Source organism: Bos indicus, chromosome 4, assembly GCF_029378745.1.
Source record: "Bos indicus isolate NIAB-ARS_2022 breed Sahiwal x Tharparkar chromosome 4, NIAB-ARS_B.indTharparkar_mat_pri_1.0, whole genome shotgun sequence".
Taxonomy (NCBI): Eukaryota; Metazoa; Chordata; class Mammalia; order Artiodactyla; family Bovidae; genus Bos; species Bos indicus.
In genome coordinates, this window is record NC_091763.1 from 93,244,902 (window position 1) to 93,259,044 (window position 14,143).

Here is a 14,143-nt window from a genome sequence, read left to right on the forward strand (position 1 = left end):
TACAGAGATGGAGGCGGGAAGGGAAGGTCAAAGTTCTGATTCATCAACTAACTGCTATGCTGTGTTTGTTAAAAATACAGGCGCTAAACTTTAAAGGGCAAAGAGTACTTTCTAGAACTTATGTATTTTAGTTTCTATCTAAGATGTAATCGATTGACATAAATTTCCTTCATATAAAAATGTATTTTTATTAAAAATTACTATAGAAAATAGGAGATGAAAAGATAGGCGTGGTTCCTGAGTAAACTGATTCTAGTGGAAATCAGACATTAAACTCCTAAGTGAAAACCAGTGAAGACAGGCCTTAGGGTCTGGGAACCCTACCTAGGAGACAAAGTCAAGGTAAGCTTTTCAAAGGAGGTGATGCTGAAACAAAATTTGAAGAGGAGCAGGAGTTCCAAAGCGAAGAATACTCCAGGAGAGGTAACTGGACAGTGTGAGGGTTGCGACCAGCGAGGGAGGCCTGCCTGCGGAACCAGAAAACGTTCAGACCGGCAGACGGATGGTCAAGGTATCCGTGAGTGAAGAGGTGGGACAAGAGACCAAAGCGCTGACGCACAGAGGTCCCCAAGGCGATCAGGGAGGGGGAGCAGGGGCAGGCAGATGCGAAGGTTAAGGATTAGAAAGACTCAGAGTAGCCTGAGCATCCCTGTCTGTAGGCACCTCGTGGAGCGAGTGTCTGAGTCTGGATGCCAGTGGCTGGGTACTGGGCGACCCTCGGAAGGGTTCGCGGGCGCGTGGGGCGAAGGCCAGGGGCGACTAGTACCCCCACCGCCCTCGTACATGGCTCGGTTGATCGCCAGTGTCCGCACCGATCTAGAGCTCCCAGAGGGACAGGCTAGAAAGTTCCCGGGCCCAGCCGATCACTATGGCAGGGTAGGGTTGGGGGGCTGAGGTTGTCGAACGGCTCTTGCGCCTCCAGATTTCTCAAGGAGCCCAGCAGTCCGTTCAGGCCACCGCGCTGCCGGGCGTCTCCGCCAGGCCCTGGGCTGCAGGGGAACCAGCCTGGCCCGGGGCTCAGCCCCGTCCCTCGGTGGCTGAGTCTGCGCGGGGACCCCAGGGTGGCTCTGCGGGGCAGGGCGGGGCGCTGCCGGCGCACCGAGGCTGGGCGGCCGCGGCCCAGGGGCGGGGGCGGGTGATGCGGAAGTGGCGAGCAGGCGGGCGGACCCGCGCGGCTCCAGGACAGCGCGGCTCCAGGACAGCGCAGCTCGGCCCCACCGCCTGGCCAGGGCTCCCGGGCGCAGCCACGCGGGCGCACAGCAGACAGGTAGGTCCAGGCGGCCGCGCGCTCCTCTCCGCGCCCGCGGGGCACCTGCCGGCGGCGGGCTGGGGACTGAAGCGGGGCAGGCGCGCGGGAAGGGTCAGCATCCGGCTCTTCCAGGTGCCCAAGCTCAGGGTGGGGAACGCCCAAGGCAGGACGCGCCCCGCCGTTGTGGGGGCCTCCAAGATGCCTCCTATTTCTCGATCAGAGTACGGTGCCCCGCACCAGCAGCCTTGGTCCAGAAGGCACCCGAGGAGCCCGGAGGCGCGGACGGCGGAGTCCGCACCGCTGCCAGGGGCGCCAGCTCTCCGGCTTCTCTCCCTTCCTCTCGCCTTCGCGGTGGATGGGCAGCGCCCGGCTGGGGCCATGGAGGGAAAGCCCCGATTCCCCCTAGAGTTCTGTACGCTCCGATCCCCCTTCCCCGGGCAGCCCTCCCCTCATCCTTTCCAGTAAGAGAATGAGGTTTAAGAGGTTCATCTCTCCCTGGATCTTAAGGCCAATGGCAAGAATTAGGGCAGAGAGTGGGTAGGAAGATGGTGTCAGGCGAGGCGCCGGCTGTCCTTTTACTTGCAGCAGGGAAAAGAAAGTGCTGACCCTCCTGAGCGAGAAGAACCACGGACGAGATACTTCGTAGACTAGTTTCCTCTACAGCCTTCCCCCAAACATCAGAAGGAAACAATCGAGAATCTAAAAGTGGAGGGAAAGCGAGACCAGTGTGAGCGTGTTGCGGGATAGGAGACGGTGAACACCTGCGCGGCCCGGGCGCCCAGTTGTCTCTGTGGCCCCGGAGGCACCGGATCTGGCCCCGGGGAGCTGGGGCGGAGGGGACTTCCCTGGCTTCGCCGCCACCCTGCGCCCATCAGAGCGGGGATGAGGGCGGGGGCGCCTCCACCCTGAGGAGCGGTCGGAGAGGCAGACCCTAAACCAGCGCTCCGGGCCGGGGAGGGAGTGGGGGTGGTTTAGTGGGCTGGGCCAGGAGGCGCGGCCAAGCCGCCCCGGGCGGCACCTGCGGGGACTGTCTTGAGAGCGGAGCCGAGTTGGGGCTCCCTGCGCTCCCAGAGCGGGGATGAGTGACCAGGACCAATGAGGACGAGGGCGGCGTCGATGGAGAAAGCTAGAGTCTCCCGGGAGAGGCAGCCCGGCCAGAGCAGGGTTGTAGGACTGGCTACTGGGGCTCCCAGCAAGTCGAGGGAAGCCTTGGGAAACTACCCTTTTTTAACCCTGGGGTTTCCCCGCCCTGCGCCTCGGCCTTACCCCACCGTGCCCCCAGAGGAAGCCGAGGGAAGCGTCTTTCTGCCCGCATCTGCCGCCCTGGAGTCTCAGCTCGTCTCCCCCGGAGGGGGAGGGGCTTAACGTCTCGCTGGGCGCAGGGCACCCATGCCTTCTCCAGGAGTTTGGTGTGGAGTTTGCGGGAAACGTCTGAATCAAATTCAGGAGGTGCAAGGGCTTGCTGATCGCGCAGTACTGGGGGCTGCAGAGCCTCCTCCCCTAGGGGGTCCCTGGTACCCACAGTGTTCAGGCTTCCCTTGTGGCTGGCTCCTGGGAGGTCAGGAGTTGTGGGGCCCGTGCACCTCCAGAGATGCTCCTGGGCTGCCCCTTCCCCATAATAGGGCCTTCCTCAGGTCCTCAGCCGGAGAAGGCAATGGCACCCGACTCCAGTACTCTTGCCTGGAAAATCCATGGACAGAGGAGCCTGGTGGGCTGCCGTCTATGGGGTCACACAGAGTCGGACACGACTGAAGTGACTTAACATTAACAGGTCCTCAGCAGGCCACTCCTCCTTTGATGTTTCCATGGAAGCTGATGTATGCTCATCCGGCTTTCCTCCATCTTTCAGGGTTCTAATCCACAAGGCTAGTCTGGGGGTTGCAAACCTGAACAGCTGTTGAGGAATCAGGGCAGACCCCCTGACCAGCCTGCATCCTGATGGGAAGTCAAGTCCTCCTCCCAGCAGCCACGAGGGGGCTGTGTGTGTGTGTGTGTGTATAGTTGCTCAGTTGTGTCCGACTCTTTACAACCCCATGGACTGTAGCCCACCAGGCTCCTCTGTCCAGGGGATTCTCCAGGCAAGAATACTGGAGTGGGTTGCCATGCCCTCCTCCAGGGGATCTTCGCCACCCAGAGATAGAACCTGGTATTCTAGAGCAAAGTATTTCAGGCAGATTCTTTACCTCGTGAGCCGTTTTCCTGGTGGGGGAGGGATGTAGAATGGACTTTCTCAGGGCTGTGCTTCTGGGACCCCCTGGGGATCTGAGTGACTGCTTCTATCAGGATGGAGCGCAAAGGCACTGAAATTCAGAACTCCTGGCATTGGGATAGCTTGCATCAGGTCTAAGTCCATCTCCAGGCAGGAAGCAGCCTCCTTGGGGAGCTGATGCTGAGCCTGGTCCTGATGCCCCCGGATGCAGGGAAACCTGTGGCTGAAGCTCCCTGTGTGGCATGCTGGGCAGACCCTCTCTTGGCCATGGCCAGGCTTTTGGTGGGAGGCCCTCTCCAGAGCTCCCTTCCCTTCCTCTCCCTTCCCTGTGCTGCTAGAAGGGGTGCACCTTACTGCCAAAAGGTCAGAGGCTTGTGTTGTAGAGCAGTGCGGCGGGCCTTGCCCTGACTTCCTCCTTGCCCTGGGCGGAGAAATCGATCTTCCTGGCCTCCCAGTTCACCACTTCTGGCACAGCTGCAGGCCCGACCATGTGTGGGGGTCATCAGGGAAGCTTGCCTTGCCCTCTGTCAACAGAACTTTCCTCGATCCACCTTCTCGCAGCCAGAATGGCCTGCCGCTGTGACTGTCACCTATCTGTTCTAGGACCCAGGCCTTTGGGAGGCGTGGGGATGCTGCAGACACAAATTGGATGAAGCTCTCCAACGCTGTGAATCATACAATGGATGATGACTGCCAGCGGGCTTGAGGGTTGGGGGATGGGCTACAGGATGAGAGATGGAGCATTTGGTCAGGGGGACCCAAATGTGATTTTCTCCACATCCCTTCCCTCCCCCAGCTCATAGTGAGTCAGGTTTCCGAGTTGTCCGGTCTGGCCACTTTCATTTCCCCTAGGGCTGGGAGGAGGCTAGTGCAGAAAGGGGAACCGAGCCACTCATCTTCTGAGACCTGGGGGCAGGGCCGGGTGCTCTTCCATCCTCTCTGTCCCAGCCCAGTGCTGGGCACTGCTCTGGGGAGAGGCCCACAGACAAGAATCCTTAGCAGCGTGGAGGTGGCACTTAGCCGCCACAACCCAGAAAGATTCTGGGCAGGGAATTTCAGGGGACATTCTGAAGCAGGCCTGGATGATGGTGTGTGTGTGTGTGTATCCCAGTGCAGGCCAGGAAGCCCACCAAGACTTGTGTACTCCCAGAAGCCTTTGCTCCCAGCAACAGTCCAGCCTGTGGTTGGGTGGCTTTAGCTGTCAGAAGGTTCTTCAGCAAGGATGTAGTTTGTCGCAGGGGAGGCTGTGTTGGTCTTGACTTGAACCCTAGTCTTTCTGCCACACGGGGGTATTTCTCATCCCCACCCCACTGAGTGTTTACATCAGCCACCCAGATACCTCATTTCCTTCAGTCATCCCTTCCCGGACAAGCCTGCCCACCTCAGACCCTCACTGCCTCACAGCACTCGCAGCTTCCCTCTTGGGTCTGGTCTCACCTTGAGTCGGAGGAGGATCCTGGGGAGGGCAGGGTTGGTTGGGGTGGCAGTGGGGTGGGGGTGGGATGATAAACAGCTGGAGGACGGACGCTTCCAACATCTGGCTGGCCTTCCTTAGGTCCTACTTTGGTCCAGTAAATGCAGATGCCCAGGAGGGGCGAGTGGTGAGGAAGAAAGAACCGGAGGCACTCCTGCCCTTGAAGAGGTTGCCCCCTGACCTGGAAAGTAAGCGAGACGTCTGGGTGGGGGAGGCTGTGCAGGACGGAATAGGAGCCCCACTTGTCTCAGTGGAGGAGAGTCCAGGGCAGCCCATGGCTCTCTGGAGAGGGAGCTGTGAGTGTTGCGGCCGGAGGGCTAGTGTTGGCACCCTTGTTCCAGGAAGCATGACTTCTGCCAAAGACCCCAGCCCACCCCATCCCTACGCCACCATCATGGCCACCACTCCCTCTCCGTCACTTGTGCAGCATCTTCTACAGGGGCTGGGTGGACCAAGGCAGTGGGAGAGGAGCATGGTGCCTGCAAAGTGTGTGTCCTCTTACACACACAAGTGCACGCCCACCTAACTCACATGTGCTCAGAAACCTAGGGCCCAGGGTGGGAGGCAGCCTCATTTCTCATCGTGGATCAGCCCTTTGTTCCTTCCTTGCCCATCGACAGAGTCTTCTCTGAGTCTCAGGACGGGGGGCTATGCTGGCTCTGTCCCTTCTGTCGCTGACCCTGGGCTCACAGGTGAGGGGCAAGTGCAGGGGAGAAACCACGCAGGAGTGGAGGAGAGTGAAAGTGGGCTCAGGACAGTGAAGAGAAATTTCAGTCCAGGGTCTGGAGGGGAGTGGAGCTGGCAGGTAGAGTGGAGGAGGCAGGGATTCCCTGTGGCCAGCTGGCCTCTGACTTGGAAGGCAAGTCTGTGGCCTGGGGTGGGGGGTGGCACTTGCTCTGGTGGGGACTCTATCTGTGTGGATCCCACAGCAAACATAAGGTGCTGCTGAATGAATGCATGGTTGGTGGAGGAACCAGAGTCTAGGAAATTGCTGCCTTGAAAAGCAGAAGTTCTAAGTTTGGTGGCCACTGTCCTTGCCAGCGATTCAGGCGGTAGATGGAGTTGGCTCATGGGATTTCTTTCAAGATATCCAGGTCGGAGAAGGGTGGGAAGCTTCATCCCTGAGGGAAACCAAGGAAGGAAGGAAGCTCTGAGGACTGGGTGTGGAAACCCCTCCCTGACTCACAGGTTCTGCCTTGTCTTAGCAGAGTTTCTTGAAAGTTGGTTTGGTGAGGGAGAGGGAGGGAAACAGGGGAAGCAAGAAGAAAGCTAAGCAAGGATGTGGGCTCAGCCAGAGACTGGCTTCAGCTAGAACCTGTGGGGACCCTGGAGCGCACATTTGCTCTGCCTGAAGCAAGGGGACCAGCCCTTTGTCCCTGAGTGTGTCACTGACTGTGGGCTCTCCCCCACAGAGTGGAGGGGTGGCCTGGCCCTGGAGTGGGGCAGCTGAGGGCAGTTCTCCGGCAATGGGCAGCTCTGTGCTGTGCTTGGACTCACAGCAGCTGGGGAACTGCTGCCCCGCCGGGCACAGGACGTCTGGGTGGGACACCCACAGTGTCCACTCCAGCTGTGTACCCCTCCCTCCTTTCCCTCAAACACAAAGCCCAGACACAAGGACCTTGTGACAGGAAAGCTGATGCTTAGAGAGGAAAACTGACTTAAGCATCTGGACAGGCTGGAGGGACTCTGGCCTCCTGTGCTGGGAGGAAGAGGGGGAGTCTTACGGGCCATGGCTCGGCCCTCTGATGTGTACTGACTGCCCCCTGCTCTCTCTGCCAGACGCCTGTGCCATGAACCAGCCGGCCCCCGCCGCCCTGCTTCCGCCCCGGCGCGTGCGGCTGAAGCCCTGGCTGGTGGCCCAGGTCAACAGCTGCCAGTACCCAGGGCTTCAGTGGGTCAACGGGGAAAAGAAATTGTTTTACATCCCCTGGCGCCATGCCACGCGGCACGGCCCTAGCCATGATGGAGATAACACCATCTTCAAGGTAAGCCCTGGGCCTCTGAAGGCCCTTCCCTAGAAGAGGGCTCCCCACTACATCAGACTGGCCACTCTTCCAGCTGCCTTGTGGCCAGCGACCCCAGGCCGGGGCTAAGGGGCTGCAGGCATCACCACTGGGCAACCTTTCTAATCCGATCCCTGGAGCAAGGTGAGGACTGAGGGGCCCCAGGAGACCTTCAGGTAACTCCTCCCCCTCTTCCTCTTTGTGCTTTTTCATCACACATGAGCACCTGTCCAGGATGCACATTTGGTGTACACATATGCTTAAAGGACCACAGAATTCCCCCATAATCTTAATACTATGAATATTTTTTGCTTGTATTATCAGTTTTCTCCATGTGTATATGAAGTGCAAAGATGGAATCAAGCTATAGATTCTATTTTGTAACCTGCATTTTCCACCCAACATCAGGACTGGCTTTCCCATTCCAACAAATGCCACATTCAAATGCCACTGAATGTTCCATCGGAGCAGGGAGCACACTTTAGTCACCAAATGCCAGATTTTGGACACCTTAGGTTGCTTTCAGTGTCTCCATGTTGAAGACCACACTGCCATGGACACCCTCTAAACTCTTATCCTTGGCACATCTCAAATGGTTTTCTTTGGGATTAGTGCCTAGAGTTAAACACTTCTGGGTTGAAGAGAATGCTTATTTTTAAAGTTTTGGCCACGTGTTGCTTAGTTTTTGCACTTAGTGTTTGTCTTTTCAAGGTTCCTTTCAAATCCATTTCTCATTTTTGAATAAGTAGCATGGTCACATAATTCAACATTTAAAAAAGTGTAAAATGCAAAGTCTCCCAAATGGGAGACAGTCTCCCAGACATCCAACATCCTCCTTTGGGACAGTTCGTATTCTCAGTTTCTTGTTTATCCTTCCTGAGGGATTTTTGTACATATGCAAGCAAATATGTGCCTATCCTTTCCCCTGCTGCTGCTGCTAAGTCAGTTCAGTAGTGTCTGACTCTGTGTGACCCCATAGATGGCAGCCCACCAGGCTCCCCCATTCCTGGGGTTCTCTAGGCAAGAACACTCGAGTGGGTTGCCATTTCCTTCTCCAATGCATGAAAGTGAAAAAAGTGAAAGTGAAATTGCTCAGTCGTGTCCAACTCTTAGTGACCCCATGGACTGCAGTCCACCAGGCTCCTCCGTCCATGGGATTTTCCAGGCAAGAGTACTGGAGTGGGGTGCCCTTGCCTTCTCTGATCCTTTCCCCTACTTTTGACAAAAATGGTAGATGTTTACATCTTCTTCTGCACCTCATTTTTTGAAGGTTACAACATGTCAGTATATAAAAAACTTCCTCCTTTTTTTTTTCTTGTTGCTCAATATTCCATTTTATGGGTTGGCCATAATTTAACCAGCCCCCATTGATGGACATTTAGATAATTGAGGGTCTTTTTCTTTTAGAAACAGAGCTGCAATGAATAAGCTTATATGTGCAAGCTTTTGTGTGGATGCATCTTTATCTGTCGGATAAATTCCCAGAAGTCAAATTACTGGGTTAAAAGATGGAAATGTGTAATCCTGAGATCAACCAAATTACCTTCCAAAATAACAGTACTGGGAGTTCCCTGGTGATCTAGTGGCTAGGACTCCAGTGCTCTCACTGCCATGGCCCAATTCAATCTCTGGTCAGGGACCTGAGATCCCGCAAGCCACATGGTGAGGCCCCCCCCTCCACAAAAAAATCATTATCATCATAATACCAACAGCCCAAGTGTACAGAGTCCATCCCAAGGGGAGACACAGTTCAGAGAGCTTTATGGGCATTAAGCCTGAGTCTTCACCACCACACCGTGAGGCAGGTGCTGTGATGGGGAGACCGAAACAGAGAGGCAAAGTGACATGGCCCTGGCACACAGGTAGTGGTGGCACATTCCGATCCAAACCCAGTTCTTCTCCAGGCCCCTCTCATCCACCATGTTATCCCATCCTCCTTAGAGATTATACCTGTTTGCCACCTTAAGACCAGTGAATATGATGCCTTTCAAAGCATCTAGAATTCCTCTAGCTTGTTGGAGCCGTAAGAGACTGGCTTCCTAACTCCCACCTTGCAGATGGGCACTGGGCTCAGCCTGTGTGATGGTCTCATCCACAGCAGTGACTCCCCCTGGCCTGGAGGGGCTGGGCTTCAGTGAAGGGAGAGGTTCTCTGTGGTTGTCTGTCTTGTCTTCCTGCTCTAGGCCTGGGCCAAGGAGACGGGGAAGTACACCGAGGGGGTGGACGAGGCCGATCCGGCCAAGTGGAAGGCCAACCTGCGCTGTGCCCTGAACAAGAGCCGTGACTTCCGCCTCATCTATGATGGGCCCCGGGACATGCCACCTCAGCCCTACAAGGTCTACGAGGTCTGCTCCAATGGCCCGGCTCCCGCAGGTATCCTGCCTGGCTGTATGTGGGCCACCTAGGGGGCTATGCACGGAGGCCTGGGGCCCCTGCAATGTGCAGTGGCTGGGGACGTGCCGCTTGGGCAGAAACCCAGGGCTCCCAGGAGTGGATCACTGGTGAGGCTAGGAGCGGCTTGGCATGGACCAGGCCCCTCCCCACCGGGTTTGATTTCCTCACCCGATCCTGGTTCTTGGCTCCGTGAATGTAGGTCAGGTGACCCAGTGAATGTAGGTCGGGTGACCCAGGGAGGGGAGCGCCGTGGGGTCAAGGGCGGTGTCCCCAGTGATTGCTGGTGGCTGTGTGGCCTTTCCCTCTGTGTTTGGGCAGCTCTGGGCAGGAGAGAAGCCACCTGGAGCCCTGAAGCCTCCCTCTCCCCTCCTGACTCCCTTCCGGTCTTTCATTTCTGTCTTCCTCTGCAGAGTCACAGCCCAGTGAGGATAACGCTGAGGAAGAAGAAGAGGAAGAGGTGAGCTTAGGGGCGCACTTGGCAGCCTGTGCCGCCGCCCTGGGCCTCGCTAGGCCTGGCTGCTTGTCCCACTCCACTGCAGGACTGGGCAGTTCCATTCCTCTGGAGCCTGCTGCTGTTTCTGCAGCCCTTCTCTGGGTTTCTTCTCTTGGGATTCTGGGGACAAGAACAAAGTCACCACCTTGAACCTCCCTGGGACTCTGTTGGTAGAAAACATGCTCGCACATGGTCTCAGCCTCAGTAGTTGGGGCTTAGCAGGTATTCCCACCTGCAGAGGCAGAAACTGGGGTACCAAGAGCCTACTGACATGCCTGGGATGGCAGAGTTGGGCCTGAGTGTCTGGCCTCGCCTAAGCTGAAGATCAGGGAGTTGCCTTGTGGGTCTCATTCTTCAGCATTGGATCAGTTTAATAACCTGTCTTCCTTCTCTCTCTGGCCTCCTCGCTCCTCCTTTGCCTGTGTCTTCTCTTCAGCTCCAGAAGATGTTACCAGGCCTGAGCATCACAGGTGGGGCTGGGAGGTGGTGTGGTTGGGGGTCTAGTATAAGGAGGAGCTGCGGGGACCACAGGTACCTGGGAGGGGGCTGAAGGGAGGCTGGGGGCTGGCCCAGGGCTGGGAGTAGGTGAGCCTGGAGGCAGTTCCTAGAAGTGACATTAAAATTTTGTCCACTCCCACCTTCTATAGAAGCAGTGCAGCCCGGCCCTGCCATGGCACCCTATTCTTTACCCAAAGAGGATGTCAAGTGGCCACCCACTCTCCAGCCACCTGTGGTGTTGGCCCCCCCTGCTCCAGGCCCCAACCTGCTGGTCCCTGCTCCTGGCAATGCCGCTGACTTTGGGGAGGTGTTTTCTGAGGTTCTGCCGAGCTCGCAACCGCAGCCTGGGTCCCTGTCTACCAGCCTGGCCCCCACAGGCGAACAACTCCTGCCCGACCTGTTGATCAGCCCCCACATGCTGCCTCGTAAGAACCCATGGGAGGTGGGGGGGGGGGCGGGCACGGAGGAGCAGCTAGGAGGGTGGAGGATGATGAAGAGAAGAACAAAAATGCCCATACCAGTCCCTGCTTGGCTGGGAGGGAAGTGGGGAGGACTGATGATGGCCTGGCCGCAGGGGAGAGAGGGAGAGATCAGTGGGCAGCAGAATGGGGAGGCATGGGGCTCATGGGGGCGGTGGGCTTGCCTCTCTGTCCTGCAGTGACCGACCTGGAGATCAAGTTCCAGTACCGGGGACGGCCACCCCGGGCTCTCACCATCAGCAACCCTCAAGGCTGCCGGCTCTTCTACAGCCAACTGGAAGCCACCCAGGAGCAGGTGGAGCTCTTTGGCCCGGTGAGCCTGGAGCAAGTGCGCTTCCCCAGCCCCGAGGACATCCCCAGCGAGAAGCAACGCTTTTATACCAACCAGCTGCTGGACGTCCTGGACCGTGGGCTCATCCTTCAGCTACAAGGCCAGGATCTGTATGCCATCCGCCTGTGCCAGTGCAAGGTGTTCTGGAGCGGGCCCTGCGCCTCAGCCCAGGGCTCACACCCCAACCCCATCCAGCGGGAGGTCAAGACCAAGCTCTTCAGCCTGGAGGACTTCCTCAATGGTGAGGGCCCTGCCTCATGTTCCTCTGGGTCTCTTTTCATCCAGGGGCCTGGTGTCCGCCTCTGACTTAGGGTCTTACTGTCAATGCAGAGCTCATCCTATTCCAGAAGGGCCAGACCAACACCCCACCTCCATTCGAGATCTTCTTCTGCTTTGGGGAGGAGTGGCCTGACTGCAAACCCCGGGAGAAGAAGCTCATCACTGTACAGGTATACTCCCATCATCAACCTCCTGAACTCTGCTTTGAATATTGGGAAATCCTGGGCCCTTGCCCCAGGAGGGGCAGGGCTGTCTGGGTAGGGTGAATTCAGTGGTCAGTTAATTGATGACCGGCACTGCTCACACATAAGCTGCCTTTCTACGAAGTAGAAATTGGTGCCCCTTCTTCTGGCGGATGTAAACTACCACCTGCCCTCTGGTGGATCCCCTCATGCATAACTCAATTGGACAGCCCTGCCGATCCAGACAGTTCACCCCATCCTGTCTCCTCTTCACCCGCTTAGGTGGTTCCCGTAGCAGCCCGGATGTTGCTGGAGATGTTCTCGGGGGAGCTTTCTTGGTCAGCTGATAGCATCCGGCTACAGATCTCAAACCCAGACCTCAAAGACCGCATGGTGGAACAGTTCAAGGAGCTCCATCACATCTGGCTGTCCCAGCAGCATCTGCAGCCTGTAGCCCAAACCCCTGCCATGCCAGGCCTCAGTGCTGCACAGGGACCCTGGCCCATGCACCCAGTTGGCATGCAGTAAGGAGGCTGCAGGTAGTGACTGGCCCAGGTTTCCTGGGTGGCTGTGCAGAGATGTGGAGGGCAAAAGTTCCTGGGGGCACCTGATGAGCAGCAGGGTCCTATCTTGGGGTCTCCAGAAATGGATCTGGGTCATGAAGAAGAGGTAAAAGAGGCCTGAGTTCCAGGTTCTCCTCAGAAGCTGAGGGAAGCTGGAAGCCAGTTTTGCTTTGAGGACTCTGTCTTCCTGCATATGTCTCTCCTGGACTGGCTCTGGGGGAACTCGGCCATCAGCATCATTGTGGAGGGAAGGAACTCTGCCAACTCAGGGGGCCTAGTTGTACAGAGGGAGTTGCCCCAGAGCAGTCCCTTCTTGTGGGTGCCTCATTTCTTTGGGTAAGAAGAGCCAAGTGCTGGGGGTCAGACCTCCCTGGCAGGTCCTCTGCAGGGCATGGGCCTGACTTCGGAGTTCCCTAGCTTTAGCGTTGATACCCTGGGGGAGGAAATGGCAGCCTACTCCAGTATTCTTGCCTGGAAAATCCCATGGACAGAGGAGCCTGCTGGGCTACAATCCTTGGGTTCACAGTCAGACATGACTGAACGACTGAGCGCGCGTGCATGCGTGTGCACACACACACACACACACACACACACAGTTTGAGCCTCATTTCCTCACAACATCCAGAGACAGATTAAGTATTACACCAGATACTAAGTCTGGCAGCTACCTCCCTTGAGAAACTAAGAACCTGGGATAGAAAGGGGACATTTATGTATTTTTGGATTAATAAATATTAAAAACAGACTCAGTCATTATTTTTCAGCACCAGTTGCTCCCATGCTGTTCTACTGGGCCGTATTTCTCCTGCCAGTTAGCTTTCTTTACCCCAGCACCTGCCCTCCTGCTCTGGGGCTGTTGACACAGGGAGGGCCTGCCTTCCAGGCTGATGAGTCAGTGAGGCCTTCACAAGCACTCGGCTGGCTGGCTGTGCTTTCCAGGAGGAAGCCGGCTGAAGCAAGGGCGTGGACTTTTAAATGTGTGCAGAGTCTAAGATTCTGTCCAAATCAATTTTCCCATAAGAAGTGGTGAAAAGGGGCTGGATCTCACCTAAGGACCATTACTATCTGTTAGCCTCATGTATGTTCATATGCTATTAAATATATTAGGACAATGCATACAAATTGGGAGCTCACTGTTTGAATCTGGCTTACAGATGTAATTTTCTGACCTGAACAATTTTGCTGTTATCTTTTTATTATGGAATATCTTTAACATCTGTTAAAGTAGGGAGAATGGTATAAAATTCCCATGTAGTAGCTTCAATAATTATCAATTCACAGTCCTTCTCATCTAAATTCCCAACACTACAGTGGATAAGCTTGTGCATATTTATGTCTTTTTATTACTTTTGCCAGTATATCTTTAGGATGAACCCACAGAAATGGGATTTCTGGGTCAAAGGATAAAAATGTGTCGAATTTGAGTGTAGCTGTTTCCCCACAATCTCAACAGATTATAATGCCAATTTTTTGGATTTTGCCAATCTGATAGGTGAGAAATAGTATCTCTACCATTTCTCATTATGAACAAGGATGAGCATCTTCATATGGTTAAGTGGCCTGTGCAGATTTTAGTGATTAAAAGAAAATAATAATCTTAGAATAGTTTTAGATTTACAGGAAAGTAGCTAATAGAGTGCCTATATGACCCACACTCAGTTCCCCCAACTGTTGACATCTCACACTGTACCTTACATTACTATGGAGCATTTGTCACAACTAATGAACAAAGTGAACACATTGTTATTAACTAAATTCCACTCTTTATTCAGATTTCATTAGTTTTTAATCTCATACTTTTTCTGTTCTAGCACCCTATCCAAAGGATCGCTTTACATTTAGTGATCGTGTCTCCCTAGCTATCACTGATTTAACTGGTTCTCAGACTTCCCTGGTTTTGGATGACTTGGATGGCTTGGAGGGTACATTTTAGAATGTCTCTCAGTCTGGATTTACCTGATGTCTCTCATGGTTTTTTGCAAGGAAGAC

The 14,143-nt window shown here is 55.4% G+C and overlaps 1 protein-coding gene across 6 annotated transcripts; it reads left to right on the forward strand.

Moving 5' to 3' along the window:
* On the forward strand, positions 1 to 12,899 carry IRF5 (interferon regulatory factor 5). 6 transcript variants are annotated; one of them, XM_070788143.1, is made up of 11 exons: positions 1 to 511; positions 5,014 to 5,120; positions 5,553 to 5,624; positions 6,712 to 6,917; positions 9,119 to 9,308; positions 9,740 to 9,786; positions 10,259 to 10,292; positions 10,470 to 10,745; positions 10,979 to 11,371; positions 11,461 to 11,579; positions 11,874 to 12,899. In XM_070788143.1, exons 4-11 carry the CDS (start codon positions 6,723 to 6,725, stop codon positions 12,117 to 12,119), a joined length of 1,500 nt encoding a protein of 499 aa, XP_070644244.1. In that variant the 5' UTR covers positions 1 to 511; positions 5,014 to 5,120; positions 5,553 to 5,624; positions 6,712 to 6,722; the 3' UTR covers positions 12,120 to 12,899. The 6 variants fall into 6 exon arrangements, with proteins under 6 accessions (XP_070644244.1, XP_019814619.1, XP_019814618.1 ...); XM_070788141.1 differs by lacking the exon at positions 1 to 511 and adding an exon at positions 559 to 1,267; XM_019959060.2 differs by lacking the exon at positions 5,553 to 5,624 and having other exon boundaries at positions 3 to 529.
* The last annotated feature ends 1,244 nt before the right edge of the window (positions 12,900 to 14,143 follow it).